The following is a 19,678-nucleotide window of genomic DNA, read 5'->3' on the forward strand; positions in this document are numbered from 1 at the left end:
ACACAACTCTTGTTAAATATAAATTTGGATGACATGACCCATGGCTGTTCTCGATATATAAGTGTAGGCTTTTAGTTAATACTGGCGGGGGACATTTTTTATTATTCGTATTTATACTTATTCCTTTTGGGGTAGAATGTCATGTAGGCTAATGCTCTGTTACAGATTTAGTGAGCAATCTTTCTCAAAGAAATCCAGCTTGCTTAGATGAAGAGCAGGAAGATTTAGTACCATCCTAAAAGGGACAAATAACTTAATTACAAAATTTTGGTCCCTTCAATAACCTCTTAGCTTTCAAACTCTATGCTTCAACACCATACAAAGTTTCAGGCACATCAGAGCATTTCCACTTCAAGATTCAAGTATTTCTATAGGAATGCTCGAGAGAAAGCATACCTAATATATCCAATACTATATCCCTAAAATATCTCAATAGATCCTGTTTGCAAAACGTCTTTATTTCAGATAGAGGTAGAGGAAGGACACCCTCTAAGACACAGAGGTTAAAATACAAAGAATGACATATTTCAGGCAATTTGAGAAACTTATCTCCTTTTATTAACTTTTCAAACATAAACACTCAAATATTATTGAAAAGCAGATATGGCACAACAGAAGGGGAGTTCAATTCTCTAAATTAAGGGTAACTTTGCAAAATTGGCAACACTAAAGGGCCTTTAGAAGGAATGCTCATAAACAAGTCTAATTAAAACTACATTTACAACTACAACTAAAGCTACAGCTACAGTTACAAGGACAACTAAAGCTACAGCTATAGCTGCAAGAACTACAGCAAGAGCTACAGTGACAGTTACAGTTACGACTACAACAAAAGCCTACAGCTACAACTAATTAACCACATTAAGCCCATAAACAGGCTAGGTTGCTATCTTCGAGGTGCTCCAAGAAACCTCTCTCAACTTCAGTGTCTTCTGTTAGGATGTGCACATGGAGCCAGTTTCTGTCTCACACATTTGGTCAACAGAACCATTGGAACAGTAAGGTGAAGGGCAAGGCCACTCAGAGATGTGTTGGCACAAGCAATCCATGTGCTGCAGCATCATCCTTACGCAGGAGCAGGAAAGCAGCTTCAGGATTGCCAGTGACAGATGCAGCAGTTATGCAGAGTTCAGGTGGCTGCCATTGGGTGTGACCATCCCAGCACAGCTCAGTGCAGGGAACTCCTCTCAGAGGCAGGAGAGCAGCACCCAGAGGCGATATCGCAGCCGACCATAAGCTTGCATTGCCTCTCTGAGGGCGGCCGGATCTCGGGCCAGGTGCTCAAAGAGGTTGGGTGGCTCAACCCCTCGCATTGCCGGCGGCAAGCTGATCTCTGCAGGAAGCCTCTCACTGCCTAGCACAAAGTGCTCCAGGCGTGTCTGCTGCAGGCAGCGGTCCAGGTACGCCATGACATCCCAGAGCCGCCGTGGAAATGCGCTCCTGTGCCACCGGAACAGCGGTACTGTGGTCAGCACGTGCATGACCACAGTCTTCCAGGTAGAGCTGGAAAAACCTGTGTCCCTCAGGATGCAGGTGAAGAGCTGCAGGCATTTCAGGTGCAAGATCTCACACGGCAGCTGCCTGGCGATGTGCCGGAAGAATTTCACCTCTGCCACTGCATATGTCTCGGGCCACGCTGTGCTTGCAATGATGTTGGCCTTGGTGGGCTGGCTGCTCACAAAGATGCTGGAGCCGCCTTTCTGGGCCTCTGTGGGCTGGCTGACCACAAAGATGTCGGAGTCCCCTTGGCGCACCCCAAAGAGCATCTCCACCCTCAGGCTCTTCCTGCCTTTGCTCAGCTGCAATCGGCAGGACCGGCTGCAGGGCTGAAGCACCAAGTGCCATGAGTGCCACTGAGGCACTTGCAGCCACGAGCCTCTCACCAACTGGCAGAACCAGTGGGAGGTTTTTTCCACGTCCAGGTAGGAGCTGGTGCAGAGTGTCCCTAGGAGGCTGCGCTTCTGCTTCCGCCACAGCTCCATCCGCGAGTGGTGCAGGAAGCACAACGGCTCCTCTCCCAGCTGCTCCTTCTGGCACGTGCACACCAGCTCCACACGGACGCTGAAGGTCCTTGCTGCCACCTGCCCTGCACTGTTCAGCTCCAGCTGGAAGGCGTGCCCTGGTGGGGCATTCAGTGGGACCAGCACACGGTACACCCCATCCCAGTCCCGGGGACTCCAACCCTCAAAGGCACTGCCCACCCCGATGGCTTCTTGAGGCACTGGGTAGAAGCTATTGCTCACGCTGTCCACAAAGACACGCGTCAAGCTGTCCATCAGCTCAGCTATCACTGAGCAGTCTCTCTCCAGATCCTCCACAGGCCACTCTATGCGGTCCACTAAAAGGATGCCTTGCTCATACCCAACATCTCCGGGCTTTTCTCTGTCTTCCATTCCACTACTGCCACTTTCTTCCTTGCCACCATCACTGTCTTCTTTTTCACGGACAGGCACATTACCTTGTTTGTCTTCTTTTCTATCCTCCTTCTTGTTTGCCTCCACATTCACATCATCCTGTTCTTCATCCTTGTTTCTATCACTGCCATCTTCTATATCTTCCTTATTTTCTTCCTCACTTGCAGCAACACCACTATGGCCTGCTTCATTCCCATGATCTCTGCTATCTCCCTGCGCAGTGCAATCCCTGCTTCTCTGTTCATTGGCATCACTGCTTTCCTGCACCTTGACATCTGTGTATTGTCCAGGTCCATTCATGCTGTCTTCACCTTCATTTACGTCATCATTGTTGCCCGCCTTCATGTTCCCACCAATGGTTTTCTCTTCATTTCCTTCTCCTTCTTCTTCCTTTCCAGCATCCTTGTCTTCCTCCACCTGTACATCCTTCCTTCCTCCTTCATTTTCTTTGTGTAGGTCTCTGTCCTTTCCACCGCTGCTGTTGACTGCCTCCACAGTCACATCAGTGCTTTTTCCATCTTCTTCTGAATCATAGCTGTCTTCTTCCAGTTGTCTTCCTCTGTCATCTCCCAAGGTCTTGCAGGAGTTCTGGTCCTTGCCACTGCTGCTGGCCTCACAGCTCCTTCTCCTGCAGCTAAACCACAGGCCCAAGAGGAGCACACCTCCAGCAAGGACCCAAAATGGCCACTGCTGCAGGGCACCAAAGAGCACGGCCCCCCAGCCCTTGTCCTGCTGCTCCAGCTCCTGCAGCAGCCGAACCATCTCATGGTCCAGCAGCTCCTGACGCTCCTTCATTCTCCTGTGCGTGGCCTCATCCAGCCCATCCCCAGCCGGCTGGGGGTACTGGATCAGGCTTTGCACGAGCACGAAGAGCAATGGCAGTAAAGCCATGGTCTGCAGGAGGACACACAGAAGGGGTTCAGTGGGGCCAGAATGGAGACAGACAGGGGGGTGCAGGAGCCGCAGGGATGTGGCGGCAGGAAGGAGAGGGCCCCGGCAGCTGGCGGGCGGCCAGGCCTGCACCACTGCCCCAGCAAGCACCGCGCCCTCAGCGAGGCGCTGCCGCCGGGGCTGGGCCCTGGGTGTGGGGCCCGAACGCACGGCCCGGTACCGGAGCTCCTGCCCCAGCCCTCCTCCAGCCCCTGCCCTCAGCAGCCCTGTCTCCTCACTGCTGTGCACTCACCGCTCGCCCAGGCTCTACTGGGGCAGCAGCATCTGCTGGGGCCTTTTAGAGCTGCCCCCATTGTGACACGGCCCCTGTGCTGTCACAGAACCCAGAGCGCATCACAGGCCAGCCCCAGCCGCCCTCCCCAGCCCCCTCAGGGAACTCATCATGGCCCTGGGCACCCAAAGCCCCAACAGACACCAAGTGCAGACCCATCACTCGGGAACCTGGGAACCCCAGGGCTTCCCTTGACAAAGCAGGCACAAGGAGACTCACCCACAACTCTTGTCAAATATAAATTTGGACGACATGACCCATGGCTGTTCTCGATATACAAGTGTAGTCTTTTATTTAATACTGGTGGGGGATATTTTTTTATTATTTGTATTTGTACTTATTCCTTTTGGGGCAGCATGTCATGTAGGCTAATTCTCTGTTACAGATTTAGTGAGCAATCCTTCTCAAAGAAACCCAGGTTGCTTGGATGATGTCCAGGAAGATTTAGTACCATCCTAAAAGGGACAAATAACTTAATTACAAAATTTTGGTGTCTTCAATAACCTCTTAGCTTTCAAACTCTATGGTTCAACACCATACAAAGTTTCAGGCACTTCAGAGCATATTCACTTCAAGGTTCAGGGATTTCTATGGGAATGCTCGAGAGACAGCACACCTAATATATCCAATGATATATATCCCTAATGTATCTTAATATACCCTGTTTGTAAAACGTCTTTATTTCAGATAGAGGTAGAGGAATGAGATCCTCTAAGATACAGAGGGTTAAATACAAAGAATGACACATTTCAGGCAATTTGAGAAACTTATCTCCTTTTATTAACTTTTCAAACATAGATACTCAAATATTTTTGAAAAGCAGATATGGCACTACAGAAGGGTAATTCAATTCTCTAACCTAAGGGAAACTTTGCAAAATTAACAACACTAAAGGGCCTTTTGAAGGAATGCTAAAAAAACGTCTAACTAAAACTACAGTTACAAATACAACTAAAGCTACAGCTATAGCTACAAGAACTACAGCAACTACAGCTACAGACATAACTACAACAAAAGCCTACAGCTACAACTAATTAACCACATTAAGCCCATAAACAGGCTGGGTTGCTGTCTTCGAGGTGCTCCAAGCAACCTCTCTCAACTTCAGTGTCTTCTGTTAGGATGTGCATGTGGAGCCAATTTCTGTCTCACACATTTGGTCAACAGAACCGTTGGAACAGTAGGGTGAAGGGCAAGGCCACTCAGAGATGTGTTGGCACAAGCAATCCATGTGCTGCAGCATCATCCTTACGCAGGAGCAGGAATGCAGCTTCAGGATTGCCAGGGACAAATGCAGAAGTTATGCAGAGTTCAGGTGGCTGCCATCGGGTGTGACCATCCCAGCACAGCTCAGTGCAGGGAACTCCTCTCAGAGGCTGGAGAGCAGCACCCAGAGGCGATATCGCAGCCGACCATAAGCTTGCATTGCCTCTCTGAGGGCGGCCGGATCTCGGGCCAGGTGCTCAAAGAGGTTGGGTGGCTCAACCCCTCGCATTGCCGGCGGCAAGAGATCAGGCTTTGCACGAGCACGAAGATCAATGGCAGTAAAGCCATGGTCTGCAGGAGGACACACAGAAGGGGTTCAGTGGGGCCAGAATGGAGACAGACAGGGGGGTGCAGGAGCCGCAGGGATGTGGCGGCAGGAAGGAGAGGGCCCCGGCAGCTGGCGGGCGGCCAGGCCTGCACCGCTGCCCCAGCAAGCACCGCGCCCTCAGCGAGGCGCTGCCGCCGGGGCTGGGCCCTGGGTGCGGGGCCCGAACGCACGGCCCGGTACCGGAGCTCCTGCCCCAGCCCTCCTCCAGCCCCTGCCCTCAGCAGCCCTGTCTCCTCACTGCTGTGCACTCACCGCTCGCCCAGGCTCTACTGGGGCAGCGGCACCCACCGGGGCCTTTTAGAGCTGCCCCCATTGTGACACGGCCCCTGTGCTGTCACAGAACCCAGAGCGCATCACAGGCCAGCCCCAGCCGCCCTCCCCAGCCCCCTCAGGGAACTCATCATGGCCCTGGGCACCCAAAGCCCCAACAGACACCAAGTGCAGACCCATCACTCGGGAACCTCGGAACCCCAGAGCTTCCCTTGACAAAGCAGGCACAAGGAGACTCACCCACAACTCTTGTCAAATATAAATTTGGATGACATGACCCATGGCTGTTCTCGATATACAAGTGTAGGCTTTTATTTAATACTGGTGGGGGACATTTTTATTATTTTATTACTTATATAAATAAGTATTTATACTTATTCCTTTTGGGGTAGAATGTCATGTAGGCTAATTCTCTGTTACAGATTTAGTGAGCAATCCTTCTCAAAGAAATCCAGGTTGCTTGGATGATGCGCAGGAAGATTTAGTACCATCCTAAAAGGGACAAATAACTTAATTACAAAATTTTGGTCCCTTCAATAACCTCTTAGCTCTCAAAGGTTAAGGTTCAACACAGTGCGAAATTCTGGTATAACCGGGATTTTCAGAAAGTAGAATGTCTGCTTTTTCAAATTTGTGCAAAGATGTACCTCTGTTACTCCCACCATCTTCAGAATTGTCTCACTCAAACAGAGTTAGCCAATCTTTCTGACTGATACAGGAACTTCTGTCTCTTTCTGCTATCTCTTTGTGTATTTATCTCCAAAGGACTGTGAATACAGGAGAGATTATATTGCTCAGCCCTTCTTTGAGAGATTCATCTATAAATGGAACTGCAGAAATGGGGAGGGAGGAAAGGGAAACAGGATGTGACTTGAGAACCTGAACAGTGACCACAGATGTCCACTGCTACACTGACTGATATCAGGTGGATCACGCCATCCCATAACGCGTAGAATGAGAACAATGTTGGGATTGCTGAAACTGCTCTGAATTGGATTTGCTTAACAGATGTCATTAGTAAAACCAGTCAAAGAAAGAGTTTGGAACCCTCTTTCGAGCTGATGCCACTTATCATGTATCTTCCTGTTCTTCTAGGGAAACTGTTTTTGATGCTGTCCCATCCTTCTTTTTACAAGGGAGCAAAAATTATTTGACAAGTATCACTCTTTCAGTTTTTCTTCCTCTCATTTTCCAAGATTTAATCAAGTGAACACTCAGCAGAATAGTTCTGTATTTTTTGAACACAATTCTTCTTTTATCCAATTGAGGCCCTTCTGTGACTATGAAAACATAAAAACTGTAGTGAGCTACAGTTTACACTTAAAAGGTTGATGTGGGTCAGTTCTCCAAGGTTATTCTTAGTTCAACTGCTATGTAAACTGTTGATGTCAGTGACTGGAAGCTGCTCTCCAAGACATTATATATATATGATAATTATATGACAGAAAATGCAACATATAGTTGGATCTGACCTTCAAGTTCACTAGCGTAAAAAAAGAAAAAAAAATGCCTGTAAGAAATTTTCTGGTTTTCCTATTACTAAATGTCTTCACATTTATATTTAGTTTACTGCATATACAAGAGACTTTCCTTGCATGGACAGCAGTGCCCATCCATTGTCAAGCTAGGGTATATTTTAAGTCTCAATGATCACTGCCTCCAGAAAGCATTTTTGAGACAAAACAGGCAAAGTCTTTTGCGCAACTATACAATCTTCCAGTAGTAGGGTCTTCACTCTCACATAAACACTTTATGTTTTTCTGCAAAGGAATCTGAGAGATTTTTCTGAGACATAACAAGCCATCAAGAATTAATTAAATAATAAACAAGAGGAAAACACCACTTCTTCACTCAGCACATTTCCCTTGATTTTCATGAGCATTCAGATTTACAGCTGCTGGTACTACCACAGGAGCAGGGTTTTCTCTGCTTTTACTTCCTCTTCCAGCAGAGCAAGCACAGCTGCAAAATGCAAACTCATTTCTAGGCTCTCTTACATATCACCAGTTTACCACATTCCAACCAGTCATAGTTGTGCAACACCCATCAGGGTACTGGGATTACTGCAGTGTCACAGACAGTTTAAGTGAGGCTCAAGGAGCAAAACTATGTTTTATATGGATAATTAAATGATGCATGACATGGAAATAAGCCAGCTGTACTGAAACTTAGCAAACTAACTGCTCTGATGCAACACACAAGTATCTCACCAGTTATAAAATAAAATAGGTTTAAAGCAAAAACAATATAGAGAACAGAATGCCTGACATTGTAAAGTAGCATGTTCAAAGGAGCATTTTTGAAGATTAAGCAAATGTACTCATCCAGTCAAATTTTCAAAAGAATTGCTGGCACCAAAATGTTCTCTGTTTGCTTTTTCACCATGTTTAAAGAATGGATCACTCTTAGGGGGAAGAAAATCCTGTGTGCAAAACACTGCATGAAACTAAACAGTCCTTAAACATGGCTAATTTCCATATGGAGCTGATGATTTAGCACTGTCATCCTTCAGCAGAGGAGAAAGAACTGCCTGTCTTTAGTTTACTTATGTAAGATGAAAAAAGTGAGGAGTGTGAATTTGATCTTGCTTCAATTTTCTTCAGTGGCCAAACACTTGCCATGACTTCAGTGGGAGTGAGACTGCATCTTAATTCATTCAATGTGGAGAAAAACAAATCAGTTGAGAATAATGCTCTTGTTTATTAGATTTAAATTACTACCATAGTTGTTTTTAACAGTGCTAAGTAAATCCTGTTTTAAAAGCCAAAGGTTACCTTCAGGCATGCTTTTCCCTATGTATTGTGTCACAATGCAGGGTTCCTGGTCATCTGACCACGTCACCACCGTTCACAGCAAGCAAGGCTTGCTCTGGGGCATGGCCACATTCCCACAGATTTGGATGCCACATTTGGATTTTGGTGACAACATCCAAATCTGGGCTGGGGCATCCCCCTCAGCCAATAAACCAGGGTGCACACTTTTGTAAAATAAATGCATTCACTCAGAACAAAGACTACACTAAGATGTCCATGAAAAGCAGCAAAGTAAATCAAATCAATAGGGTTAAATTTGCAATTAGGAATCTGCATTTCTGCAGGGAAATTTTAGGATAGCCACAAATTGAAAAATGTCTAATTTTTGTTTTCTTTTCCTAAGAAGGCAATCAAACTTCTGGTTTGGCTGTTCTCTACTCTTTCTTATAAAGTAGAACCTAGAGAAACATTCAGAAAATATGTATGCAAGTACCTTTCAATTAATTTTAAAAAATTATTACTCAGAAGATAGACAGAAACAAGACTGTCTACACTGTATGAATTAAACATATATGAATTAGGACACAGACCCTTCCATTCTTTAGTAAGCGATGCTGTCCTGAAAGTGACATTAATGAATGAGACTGGTATATGAAAACCTTCTGCATCTGCTCTAGAGGTTGGAATGAGGCTGTTAAATGAGGCAGCAGACAACAAGGATGTGCTGCTTAGGGAAGCTGAACATCACTTCTGTGTTTGAGGAGTTCTACAGTTTGGATGAAGGTCGCAGGTTATCTCCAGCTGTATGAAAATGATAAATACACACTGTTTCTCTTAGACTGAAAGCAGTGATAGACAAAGAGTATTAAAATAAGGAATATTACTCAAAAATCATCCCCTGGTTTTCTAAAGATGGGAATCTTCTATTAGAAGACAGTTTCTTAGCTCCTCCACATATTAAATCTATAACATAATAATAAAAGCACCTCAAACTTGTTGAAGTATCTAAGAAACATAGATTAAGTAAGGTCTATTCAGTGAGAGCACCCTAAAAACATCACAAGAGCAGTGACAACTTCTAGGATAGTAATGACATGAACCAATATCTAGAAGTTAAGTCTAAGTGAAGAAGAGACTTTTTCAACTAATGGATCAGGGAAAATGTGGGAATAAAGGATGAGATATGTGATTAAAGATTATAGTGTATTATATTAACACAGGTGGAGAATATACGACTTTGATATATTTCAATTGAATTGTGTGTAGTTTTAGTTTTATACATGCACAATTTTTTAGAACACATTTTTAGACTGGGGCACACAATAAAGAAAATCCATCATATGATATTGCATTGATCCCCACATCACTCACTGGAATATTTTAACATTTCCAGCACAGATTTCCAGTTCTTAGGATGGAAACCCAGAGAAGATGAAAACCTGTAACTGCCATTAAGAGAAGGTCTAAAATTTTAATTGCTGTCTGAACACAAAGGAGCTGTGACATGCTGTGGTTTCTTGAAGCACTCCTGCAGTTATCCTGACGTATCTGTAACTACCCCACCCTCTCCCTCTTCCCCATCCACTACTGACTGATGCAGCTGGGAGATTCAGTAACTGCAGAGCAAAATCTTGCTTAATTTCGGCTTTCCTACCCCAGTAAATTCTCAGCTCTTCTGGGAAGATGGACCTATGCCATAAACACACTGCACCTTGAAGGGAATGAAACCTTCCCTTCTGACATGCATGTGAGCAGGTTTTTGGAGCTGCCTGGAGTGGCCATTTTTCATCTGTTTTCCACAAAGAAAGGAAAGAATCCTTTATTCTCCTCCTCATGATATTTCAAGTCTTAATTCCAAAGAACAGAGACGCCAGGACTTGTCAATGACATGACTAACAATTTTACGAGAACTGGCAAGACAGTTCATTTTTCCTACATCTTACTCACAGAAACCATGGAATTATTTTGTCTGAAACACTTGGGGGAAGGAAGGTAGACTTAATTCTGACAACTTTATTAAATATTCAGTACATCTGACATCCTGTTATCAACAACAAAAATATGGTTTAATTATGATAAGCCATACTGGTATCATTTACAATACACCAGTGTGAAAAAACAGCTGTGAATATTTTCTTGCTCCATGTGGAAAAATACACACCTGCCACCCTCCCAAAAAGGTAAGACAAGGCACAATAAATTCTCATAATTCTCTTCTTCTGGCTTTTCAGTTCCATCACATCTGTCCAAATTAAGATTTATGTGCTATTTTGCATCTGTATCTGTTGTTGATTTTCCCCCCCTACAGGGATATAGGTGGATAAGTTTGGACAGGAAGCGGTATCCCTCAAGCCAAACTGAAAGGTTTATAAAGTTGCTAATAAAAGTTTGGGTCAGGGCCTAAATATCAATCATCTGCTCATTGTCTTTTTAAATGAGCTCAGGCATTTTCCCAACCGCTCCCAGCAGGTCTCTGCCACTATTTCAAACTAAGATTTCAGCCATTTCTTTTTTCCCTGTGTTGACCTCAATAATTTTTCTTTCTCCCCCTCTTTACCTGCCAAATGCATCCATCAGGAATTTGCCAAAGGCTATCTGCTTTTGAAGTTGAGAGGAATTCACTAATCGTGAGTGTCAAATCCACAATAAATGCCACTGCCATATGGTATATGCTGCTTTTGGGAATTATCTCAAACGGCCTAGCTGTGAGAAGGCTGGCTGTATGTTAGGAGGGTTTTACTGCTACCTTTCATAACTCATGTCATGTCTTTCAGTTTCTGTATTCATTGGCTTCAGTGAGTGCAACTGTTTCCTGAATTTATAAAAATGTTGTCAAGATCCCTTGATCTCGCTTCCTCCGTCTCTCTCACACAAACACATCCAAACACATCTATACACAGTGGAATAGCATGCACAGTGGCATGCAAATCTAGCAAAAGAGAAGCCTGTAAATAAATAGCACGTCATTCTGCTTACTCAATAAATTCCTCTGGGTGTTAAACTCATGATAAACATATCATAAGCCCTGATGAAGGCTTTACAGCCTGCCCCATCACACCATCCTGAGTGCAATTCTGCGAGGCATAGGAAGACATAAGTTTGAGAAACAGAGCAGAAATAGCTCCCATAAGGGCAGGGTGCTGACACAGTTGAAACATAACTAACTGGAGAGCATTTGTTTTAGCTAAAGAAGACAGCATCAATGACACATCTCTGTGCCTATGGAGGTGTACTCTGCATTCAAAGGAACAAGAAATCCACCTTCTTTTAAAAATTGTCCATTAATACATAAATATGTCTGTGTTGAAACTCCCCAGATGGTATCACTCTCAACAAGAACTACACACAAGACTAAGAAATTCCACAGAGAATCATACTTTTGTGATCCAGAGAGACAAGGACAAAGAAAACCATTTATGCAGAGTTTAATATATCACAAAGTGATAGAAAAAGAATTACAAAAGTTAATGTCAGCCCCCCTTGAAACATTTGAGACAGCTCTCTTGACTTTCTCTGATGCTCTAGGAAGGTGTGAATGTCCTCCATGTCTCACAAATCCCCACCAGTCACAGGGAAATGTCTCCAGTGTGCCTCAGAGTGTTTCAAGTACCACTCCCCTCTAATTTATATGGTCTGTTAATATCCTCTTGGAGCAAACAGAAATAATAGTTTAAAAAGACAATTATATTTCAGAAACATGTGCCTCTACATGACAAAAGCCCCCCAGAATTTAATACCATCCCTAGGCAGAATTCATCCATCCTTAAGGCTTCTGTTATGTATTTCTGGGACTGTGTTTTGCTTTCCTGGTAACTAATACAAATGAACTGCTGGCAACATCACATCAAAACAAAAGCAGCAGAATCAGAAAAAAATACTGAAAAGTTTACCTTTATAGGAAAGCTTCAGTCTTGGGATATTTTGTTTTGACGTTCCAGTGACTGGAAGGAACAGCATCACTAAAGACAGCAAGCTGCAGGCATGTGGCACTTGCACAGCTCTCATTCTGCTCTCTTCTTCTGTATCTTCTTTTGCACTACAGTGAAATATCTCTTCACTTTTCAAACAACCCAAGTTTTATCTGGAAGAAAAAAAGGAAAACATCTGTAGACCTGCATTACTGAATAAATAATAATTCTGTAAGCAAGCCAGACCGCCAGACCTATCTTTAAAGACTAGCTAATTTAATTTCTTTGCTACAAAAGTATTTGTTTCTCCAGTACAAGTAAAAATGTTTTGTTTCTTTAATACTAAATTTACACATTTTGACATTGGAAAAATATGTAAACTTTTCAAACACCAGTGTCTAGCTAAAGTTCAAGCAGAAATTAAATTAACGCAGTATCCACAAAAAGAACATTTGCCATTCAAAAGTGACCACGCAACTTGTTAGTTCATACCAGTCCACTGGATATCTTAATGTTTTATAACTCTTTTTTTTTCAGTACAACAGCTATTTTATGTTTATGCTATGACTAGAATGAACTGTAATGTCTCAGATGCCATGGGGGTACAAGCAGAGTTAACAATGAGTACATACCCATCAAAACTTTGATAAATAAACTAAGAAAACTGGATGGAACAAGCAGTTGTGTTTAGTTTTAATAGAAAAAAACAGTCAATGCAGATGATGTATTTAAAAGTGCTTTCAGTATGATATTTCCAGCAGAATAACTGCAACTCATCCACCAAAATGTCTTATAAACTTTAATGAGTGTTTCAGGCTGGGGTCAATAGGCTGATATGAGATTTTGTTAGCACAGTGTGCAACTAAGCCAGCTTTGCAGCACTTTTCACTTAATAAGTGTCATTCATATTCCATAAATCTTGAAGTGTTTTACAAATGAAAGCAATTATCACTGTCCTTATTTTCCCTATGCAAAAACAGAATCATAAAGCTGCAGTGAACCTATTTCCTCAAGGTCATACAGCACAGTAGTTGAAAAGAAAACAGCAACAGCAATCCTGATGTCCTTTGTACCCAGCTATCAAGAATCCCTTTTGCCCAATAACTCCACTTTTGCACATGAAATTATTTTAAACAGCATCTTGAGTTCTGAAGGCAAAACTTGATGGTTAATAAATCACAGACATCAGAGTATGAAAATACTTGTAAGATCAGATACTTCCTCCTGCAAGTGCATGATGCTAGAGGTCAAGGGGGACAGCTGGTGAAATGACAAATATCAGTGTTTGAGTAATGCTGTAAAACCAAGGAGTAAAGAAATGTTATGGTTAGTCGAGAGATTAATGGCTCATGACTTGCCATGAAAATTCTTTTCTGAAAGGTACTGGAACTGCCTGATTAAAAGAGCAATCCTAGTGCCCACATCAGCCAGCACTTGCACAGACATCAAAGGAGAGGTTCCTTACAAGCCCATGAGAGATGCAGCACAGCTTGGGGCCCCTGGTCTGGCATTTAAGCTCCTGCAGCACTGGGTCAGGCAACTCTGAGCTACAGCAGCACCCAGAACCAATTCAGCACCTCCTGAGGCAGGCAGCTCATCCTTCTTGGCATGAAAGGATGGAAACAGTTCTGACAGAGGAAATCTGTCTCAGATGAAACTTGGGTTTTCTGACCCTTCTGTCAATAGTAAAAGACAAGGAAGTGTGCAAGAAGAGCACGATGGTGAAAGAGAAAGAGGGAAATAATTTTTAAAATGCCCAAAGCATAGCTCCTATTGCAGAACACTGAGCTTCTTTCTTCTCAGTCCCCTCTTCAACACTCACATTGTGTCTGAATGCACTGGTCTTGGCCAAGGGGAGTGCATGTTCATGGGATGACATGGAGAGAAAACAGACAAACATGAAATGCCTGTTTCATCTTTCCCTTCCCTTCATTACAGTATGAGATCCAAAGAGAAGGTCTTTACTTCTGTGCCAACACATCTATTTGAGGGTGGACCACGAAGGACTGATGTGGATTAGACTACCATAGGGTTAAACTGCCTTTAAGAAATCTATTTAGGGGGAAGAAGGGGAAAAGAAGGGGAGGGGAGGAGGGGGAAGAATATATGAAGATGAGACACCAGTCCTGTTCATCTTCAGCAGGATGATAGTGACAAACCATACTTCAAAAAGAAGCAATTAAGTGGGAGCCAGTCTCACTGCAAGTATGTTGAGAAGTCATGGCCTGAAGGTCTGGGCCTCAGCCAACAGGGAATTCACCAAAGGATTTGGGGCTCATTTTCTTGAGGCAAATTACTGTGAAGAATCAAGACTAAATTTGACTAAAAAACCAGCTGTGTCAATGCACTGTCATTTGCTGAATTGATTGAGAATCAGCACCAAACTCAGGCCTTTGACCATAGCTCACAACCTCACTTTTTCATTTAGGCATTTTTTGCTAATGGGAACTTTCGGTTTTTTTTTGGTTGGGTTTTTTTTTTCCCCCTTTTCCCTTTTATTTGAATAATGTCTGTGAAAAACCATTTGCTTTCACAAGGCGGTTAGTTTACACTGGAGGCAGCTGGTCTGTGAGCTCGAGCCAACCCTGTCCTGTCTTTAGATTCATTGCAATCTGGCCAGATTGTCACATATATTTTTAGTTTATGATGATCCTCTAATACAATTCCAGCTTCCACACAGAGTCCTTCCAACAGTCTAGCTCAGGTTAATGAACTTCAGGCCAACTAACTTGCCATTAATCTTCAGGAAATATCCTTCCTCTCTGTAACACATGCAATGTCAATCAGGGTCCTGTGCTGAAAAGACCCACAGTCACACTGATCAGAAGCAAACAGTCCCATGAGCAGAAATAAAACATAAAACCTAAAAGCAAATTTGACTCCTCTATTCCTTCCTCCCCTCAAAAGTAAGACAAATTTGGTCAGAGAAGGAAAAAATTACTGGTTTGTTTAGTTCTTTGATACTTCAGCTAAGGACCAACACCTTCTAAAACTTCCTCACCATGAACGGATCCAAAATAAATGAGGAAAAAGAGTCTGAAAAGAAAAATGCTGAGGCTAAAGCTGCTTCCCCACCTTGGCTTCAGCTAGGAAATAGCACTGCACTGTGTTAATTATCACCTGCAAGACGTAGCAGGGAAGGAAGCCATGCATACACATTGCTGAAACGGGGGCACTTCCAGCGGAATAAAGGAGCTTTTATTTGCCCCACATAGGGGCGGGAGGCACAGGGCTGAGAGGGGCTGAGCAGCCTGGCTCCATCCTGCTCAGACCTCCCAGCGGGGCCCATAAATTGGGACTGGGCTGTGGGTTGAAGTGCCAGAAGACAGAAAGTGGAGCTGCAAGTGTGCTGCCATCCTGACAGAGAGAGGGGCCAGACCCGACTGGCGCATGTGCCATGTCACGTCCCAAAAACGTCCCTAAAACGAGGTGTCACCTCCCTGCAATCGGTCACATCTCGTGGAGCCCATAAAACAGATTGCTCCGAAGCTACTGTCTGAAACAAGAAAACCTGGAGCCAATTTGCTAAACATAATTTATTCCAGGCCCTTTGTGGCAATAAACAGAGCTCTTCAGCCTTCTCAAACACACAGACAGTAAGGAGCTCTGTGCTTATGGGAGCTTTTTCAGATCGTTCAGCTCAAACCTATCTAAATGCAAAATCTTGCATTCACAAATACTGTGTAGTTTCCCACTTCTCCTGGCGTCACCAAGTCCAGAGCTGAAACTACTGTGACCCATCTGCAAACACACACATTTTAAACTGTATTCATGAAAATCTCAGTTATTTCTGTTAAAAAAGCCTTTATGGAATTGGAGGATAACTTAAAACCTGTTTCCAGCACTAGTTTTCCAAGGCCATTTTAAAATTCAGAATTTTATATTCCAATAAGGAGTTATGGCTTGGTTTTAGTGAATCTAATAGCAAAGTTGCAGATTGTGACAACTGAAAATCTAGAACAACCTGGTCACTATCAGCTTATAAATTCATTATAAACCTAATGAGTAAGTTGCCTAGGCCATGCAGCTTCAATATGTAATTTTCTATCACTGATGAATGAGTATTTCTTTCTTCTCCTCATCTATTCTTGTTTGACATCTTGAGGTTTTATTTTATTTTGGTCTATGGAGTCAGAAGAGAGAAAAAGATGTCCCCTTCCAGACATCAAGAAACTAGCATGAGTGGCCTTTCAGAAAACATATTGCGTTAAAAGATTTAAAACTAATCAGCTACAAGAATAAACAAAAATCATCCCACCTATGATTCATATTTATTGAAAGGTACATTATCACTTTATCATCTCTTTTTTTAAGAGATAAATATCTATTTATTTCAATAGATTATTTTCTACTATTATAAGTAGAAAATGTATATGCACACAAACTTAAAGCACGTTATTTTAACTACAAGTATACAGATATGTGTGTCCAATGCATTATGTAGATATCTCATCTTGAAATTATCATACAAATTCCAAAAGAAAAATTTCACTGGTTGTCTACTGTGTGGTTCAAAACTGTACTATAATCATGAACTGGATATTGAATTGTCTTTGTTAATAAGAGGGAAAACTGTAAGCATACATGGCTCAGATTAGTAACACAGAAAATCAAATAGACTAAAAATAAAATTACATCTTTAGACTTACTTAACATTCTTAACTTAGTTCTGCAATAACAAAGATGACATTTATCCAGAGCACAATGAAACTATGTTCTTGTACCCCTTAGATGGTCTGTTTATTATTTGGCAGAAGATGCTTTTCTCTTCATTGTGAAATCTCAGTTAAAGCTAACTCTATCCAAGAACTGGTAAACAGTATTATTCATCACTATTCTCCTACTTATTAAGTAGGTTTTGTGCTGTTCATAGTCCAGAAAATGTTCTCTTTCAGGATTCAGAAAAATACTGCTTTTTACACAAACCCCAGATCAGCATTACCTCACTTCCCAACACCAGGAGAAATTAATGAACAAAAAGACAATGGTACAATCAAAAAACATTATGTGAGCCTGCAGTAAGTGATTTTTTTTTTCATTTTGTGTTGCATAAATCACTAGGCTTAGTGTACCTGGTTTAGATGAGGTTTTGCTATAGAGCAGTCTTCGCTACTGTTAATTACCCAAGCAATTAGCAGACCCCTAAGAAGCATAACTCAGCTCATAATGAGGTTTGCAAAACTATAAAGGCTTTAACTTTTACTGAGCTCCTCACAGGATTTACACACCATCCATTCAACACCAATAACTTGACAAGAAAAATCACTGCTGTGATTCCCACTTGAGAAGAACCGAATAGAGCAAAGAAAAATGAAGGGTCTGAGAGACAATGAGGATGCAATTGAGGGAACAGAGTCAGCAAAAAATCTTATTGTAGAGAACCATCTGATAATAAATAAAGCTGTCCAATAGAGAGAGAAAATACATTTGAGGATTACATTGGATTTTTTTGTTGAGATGAACTCAAGCTCAAGTAAAAATGGTCACTAAGGAAGTGAAATGAGAGAAGGAAGGAATTCTCTTATTTTGCTTACTTTTTCATACTTTTCAGCATCTTTCTGAAGGGAATCTACTGGTGGAAGCATTTCTAACAGGCATGTAGTCCGTTTGGAGATAAACACTGGCAGAAATGGTAGAAACTCTACAGAATTATCTGTGTCACATCGTTCTGAAGAGCTTATCTGACCATGAAATTTACTGTTGGGTACCTAAAATTATACACATAGGAAACAAGCACTTCATCCTCAAAAGATATCAGGATATTTTTCAGGTCAATGTCAGTGAGGTCAGGATTACACCCAAAGATTTCACACAGACACAGAATAATCTTTTCAGAAGGTGGCAGATAGACAGCCATGCACACAGACATGTTATGTATCATTACAAATGGTGATTCTGAGAAATTCTATCTGTGGCATTACATCTTTTGGACATGTAACACATAAATCCAAGACTGATGCTAAATAAAATGCTATTCTCTAACCCTAATTGTTGTATATTGTGTCTCCTCAAAAAAAAAAAAAAAACCAAACAACCAAAAAAAAAAAAAAAAAAAGAAAAAACAACACCCCAAAAAAAACCCAAAAAATAACCAGACTCATAAGTTTTTACATTCTATAGTCTGTTTTTCAAACACATTATCTATTGTTCAAGAAAAAGGATGGGATGGAAAGCAATTTGTCATCTGAAAATGATATTTCCAAAAGGAGGTAGGCACATAAATAAAATGTCCCACCAGTCAGATGTGAAGCTGGGATCTTTGCACAACATTCCTTTCATTCTAAAGTTAGATGTATATATGTATCTCTTATGGGTTTTTTTTTCCTCTTGTTTCCTCTTGTTTTCTTTGGGGAAGGAACTATGACTTGAGGTATTACGTCCATAATAACAGCTTTCCATAGGCTCTTTATTTAGAAGGACATGAGAATGCCCTACAAGTCTGATCATCCAAAAAAAAAAAAAAAAAACGAAAAAAAACCCCAAACAACAAAACCCTAACACAAGCCAAAGAAGAAAGCAGTGTAAGGCACGATTTAGCAACACATAAGAATCAAAAGGAGCCCTAAGCCAAACCTCAGTGTTACATTATTTTAAGTACAGCATGTTTCCCCAGCAGACCAAAAAAACCACTAACGCTATGAAAAGTGATTCTAAGATGAGTTTTGTAACTCTGGTATCCAAGAAAAGAAAAAGGCAGTAGCATGAAAATTCCTAGAGGCATTAATGAAAAGGTAGACTAGATGGAAAACCGCTTTCTGCCAAGTACTGTGACGTCTGAAGGGTTTCAAAGAGAGACAGAGAATTTTCCTCTGAAATGTCTGTCACCACCTGCAGCACTTGGGGTGGTTTGGCTCAGCTCTGAGTGAAGGAGACAGGGAGACAACACTTGCAGGAAGCTTTGCCTGTGGAACAGCCTTGGCCTGCTCTTGAGAAAACACTGGAAAGCCAGAAAAATGTCACAATGGCCATCAGAGAAAATAAATGCTCATTTTGGGGAGACCTGCCTGAGCATCTGAACTCTAGCAGATTGCATTTGTCCTGCTGCAGCCTGAATTAACCCCAGGCAGCACTGTCAAGCCACCCAAACCACTGACCCTGCAACCACCATTCTGCTGCTGGAAGAAACATAAACCTACATTGGCCAACACAAAGGAAGGATTACAGTCTCATTTTCACCTCCAGGAATTCTTGCCAGTGTTTTGCTATGGAAAAACCGTTCTCTGTTATTTCCTTTCATAGGAGACCTTCCAACATATGCCGGAGTGAAGCACCAGTCCTCTAGCAGGGACCAGAAGTCTGAACTGGCTGATTTTTTTGGGCATTACCAGTAACTAGTGGCAATGGGGTATTCTACAATTAGTTACTTGAACTTGCCCTGCCATGACTTTTGTACATCTGTGAAAAACCCAGCTTGATGGGAAGGCAGTGCAGCACTCTGATGACATCTGTGATATATCAAATCCAGACTTACTGCAGGATACAGCAGCAGCAAGGTGGATAACAGTGCACACTCTGAA

At 42.4% G+C, this 19,678-nt stretch overlaps 2 protein-coding genes across 4 annotated transcripts in view; both read right to left on the bottom strand.

Moving 5' to 3' along the window:
• The window catches only part of SEMA3D (semaphorin 3D), a 141,303-nt gene that overhangs the window by 87,504 nt on the left and 34,121 nt on the right, over positions 1–19,678 (bottom strand). For all 3 annotated transcript variants that reach the window (XM_054630795.2, XM_054630793.2, XM_077179196.1), the window contains one exon: positions 12,144–12,334. In XM_054630795.2, coding sequence (XP_054486770.1) covers positions 12,144–12,258 — 115 coding nt within the window. In that variant the 5' untranslated portion in view covers positions 12,259–12,334. The remainder of the gene's footprint in view (positions 1–12,143; positions 12,335–19,678) is intronic.
• On the bottom strand, positions 766–3,068 carry LOC129119079 (inositol 1,4,5-trisphosphate receptor-interacting protein-like 1). The gene has a single exon (XM_054630802.2). It carries the CDS (start codon positions 2,757–2,759, stop codon positions 1,188–1,190), a length of 1,572 nt encoding a protein of 523 aa, XP_054486777.2. The 5' UTR covers positions 2,760–3,068; the 3' UTR covers positions 766–1,187.

This window comes from Agelaius phoeniceus, chromosome 5 (assembly GCF_051311805.1).
Source record: "Agelaius phoeniceus isolate bAgePho1 chromosome 5, bAgePho1.hap1, whole genome shotgun sequence".
Classification (NCBI taxonomy): Eukaryota; Metazoa; Chordata; class Aves; order Passeriformes; family Icteridae; genus Agelaius; species Agelaius phoeniceus.